We start from the raw sequence: 2,463 nt of genomic DNA, 5'->3' as shown, positions 1-2,463 counted from the left end.
TCCTTGTGCTGTGTCTGTGCTGCTGAGCTGGGCGCAAAGGCAGCTCCTGGTAACCAAGAAGAGCTACAAAAGCACATTTCTCTTGATGAGCAGCTCTTCTGCCAGCCCAGCAGGGCTGGGGCACTGCCTGCAGCCACCCCAGGCACAGCACAGAGACACAGAGAGCTTCAATCAGTCAGGGCTGGGAAGGGGCTGAGAAGTGCCTGGGACAGAATCACTGCCAGCCCTTGGCACAGGAATCTCTGGCTGCAGGACAATGCAGCTGCAGCTTCTGGAGCCATCTCCTCAAGCTGGAACATCCCAATGTCTACAGACCCTGTGAGTACATTCTCTGATTGTCTCTTGTGCAGAACAGCCAGGGGTGCCCAGGGCTGTCCTGCAGAGCAGGGTCCTGCAGCCCAGGGCGCTGTGCTGGGGCAGGGACTCTGCTGCCTGCCAGGGACAGCTCTCAGCCAGCCCTGGCAGCTGCTCCCAGCACGGGGGGACAAGATCTGGGTGGGAGGAGACAGCTGGTCAGGCTTGGAAGTGTTCTCCTTGTGTGGGGAGGATGCTGCATTGTTCAGGACTGCTTCCAGCATGGCATTAAACTCGAGAACATTTGCAAATAGAATATAGAGGGAGCACAGCAAAGCATGGGCTGCATAAAATAGAAAATCGTGCTTTTTATTCTACTACTCTGGGTTACCTAGATGGGAGGTTGCACATAGACATTAATCTCTCAGTTCACATTTAGAAAAAAAAAAGTTATCTCAGATGTGAATAAACCAGATGCTGACGAAAATAAGCACAGGGCCCCTCACAGGCAGCATCTGTGTCACTTTTCCAGCCTCCTCAGTGTTGCTCTGAGGTTGCCATCAGAGCCTGCAGAGCCACAGCTGTCCCTGGGCAGTGCCTGAGCTGGAAGGGGTCTGCAGGGCAGCGCTGAGCCCCCAGGGCTGGGCTGGGCTCTGGCAGCACTGGCAGGGCCCAGCCCTGGAACCAGGAAAGCAGCTGCTGGCAGGGACAGCTCCAGGCAGCAGAGCCCTGGGCAGGCAGTGGGAGGAAAGTGCCCCCAGGCTGTGCTGGGATATTTAAAGTCCTCTCCAAACCCAAGTATTCCATGAGTACTTTTTTTACAGATCCCCATGCCAAGGCACAGCAAATGTCCAACAGCAGCTCCATCAGGCACTTCCTCCTGCTGGCATTGGCAGACACGCGGCAGCTGCAGCTCCTGCACTTCTGCCTCTTGCTGGGCATCTCCCTGGCTGCCCTCCTGGCCAACGGCCTCATCATCAGCGCCGTAGCCTGCGGCCACCACCTGCACACGCCCATGTTCTTCTTCCTGCTCAACCTGGCCCTCAGCGACCTGGGCTCCATCTGCACCACTGTCCCCAAAGCCATGCACAATTCCCTCTGGGACACCAGGAACATCTCCTACTCTGGATGTACCACACAGCTCTTTTTATTTATGTTCTTCATTGGATCAGAGTATTTCCTCCTGACCGTGATGTGCTACGACCGCTATGTGTCCATCTGCAAACCCCTGCACTACGAGACCCTCCTGGGCAGCAGAGCTTGTGCCCACATGGCAGCAGCTGCCTGGGCCAGTGCCTTTCTCAATGCTCTCATGCACATGGCCAATACATTTTCCCTGCCCCTGTGCCATGGCAAAGTCCTGGGCCAGTTCTTCTGTGAAATCCCACAGTTTCTCAAGCTCTCCTGCTCCAATTCCTACCTCCGGGAACTGGGGCTTCTTGCAGTTAGTGCCTGTTTAGCATTTGGCTGTTTTGTGTTCATTGTTTTCTCCTATGTGCAGATCTTCAGGGCTGTGCTGAGGATCCCCTCTGAGCAGGGACGGCACAAAGCCTTTTCCACCTGCCTCCCTCACCTGGCTGTGGTCTCCCTGTTCATCAGCACTACAGCGTTTGCCTACCTGAAGCCCCCCTCCATCTCCTCCCCATCCCTGGATCTGGCCCTGTCAGTTCTGTACTCGGTGGTGCCTCCAGTCCTGAACCCCCTCATCTACAGCCTGAGGAACCAGGAGCTCAAGGCTGCAGTGTGGACACTGATGAGTGGATGTTTTCGGAAAAAATTAAACGGCTGGCCAATTTCTGCAAATCACTTCTAATAAAATCATCTTTGATCCTTTGTGTTGCTTTCATTTTGGAGGTCATTTTATTGTGTTTTAGAATTTTAATATTGTCAACCAAAAAATGTCATTGCTTCTGCCATTTCTCATTTTGTGTCTCTCACCATCCTTGTTCTGAAAGACTGTGTCAATGAGGGGCTGTGCTCTCAGTAGCTTTAAATGAACTAAAGGATCTCCCAGCAGACTTTTCTGCAGAGATGCCCTTTTGTTGCCTTCTCTGGAGCTGCAGCAGCAATGTCTGTGTGCAGAGCTGGGGGCAGATCAGTGCTGGCCCAGCAGCTGTGCCCAGCAGCAGCAGCACTTGGTGTTGCCAGTGCTGCTGCCGTGGCCCTGCC

General features: G+C 54.2%; 1 protein-coding gene across 1 annotated transcript; it reads left to right on the top strand.

The window, feature by feature from the left end:
* The first annotated feature begins 1,141 nt into the window (after positions 1–1,141).
* On the top strand, positions 1,142–2,107 carry LOC135441811 (olfactory receptor 14J1-like). Its single transcript, XM_064701360.1, has one exon. The coding sequence runs from the start codon at positions 1,142–1,144 to the stop codon at positions 2,105–2,107; it is 966 nt and encodes a 321-aa protein (XP_064557430.1).
* The last annotated feature ends 356 nt before the right edge of the window (positions 2,108–2,463 follow it).

Source organism: Zonotrichia leucophrys, unplaced genomic scaffold (assembly GCF_028769735.1).
Source record: "Zonotrichia leucophrys gambelii isolate GWCS_2022_RI unplaced genomic scaffold, RI_Zleu_2.0 Scaffold_549_33604, whole genome shotgun sequence".
NCBI lineage: Eukaryota > Metazoa > Chordata > Aves > Passeriformes > Passerellidae > Zonotrichia > Zonotrichia leucophrys.
This window is presented reverse-complemented; position numbering and strand designations above follow the sequence as displayed.

What these genes read in the sequence shown, in the direction of transcription:
- LOC135441811 (XM_064701360.1), top strand. Translation starts at nt 1,142, where the DNA reads ATGTCCAACAGCAGCTCCATCAGGCACTTCCTCCTGCTGGCATTGGCA.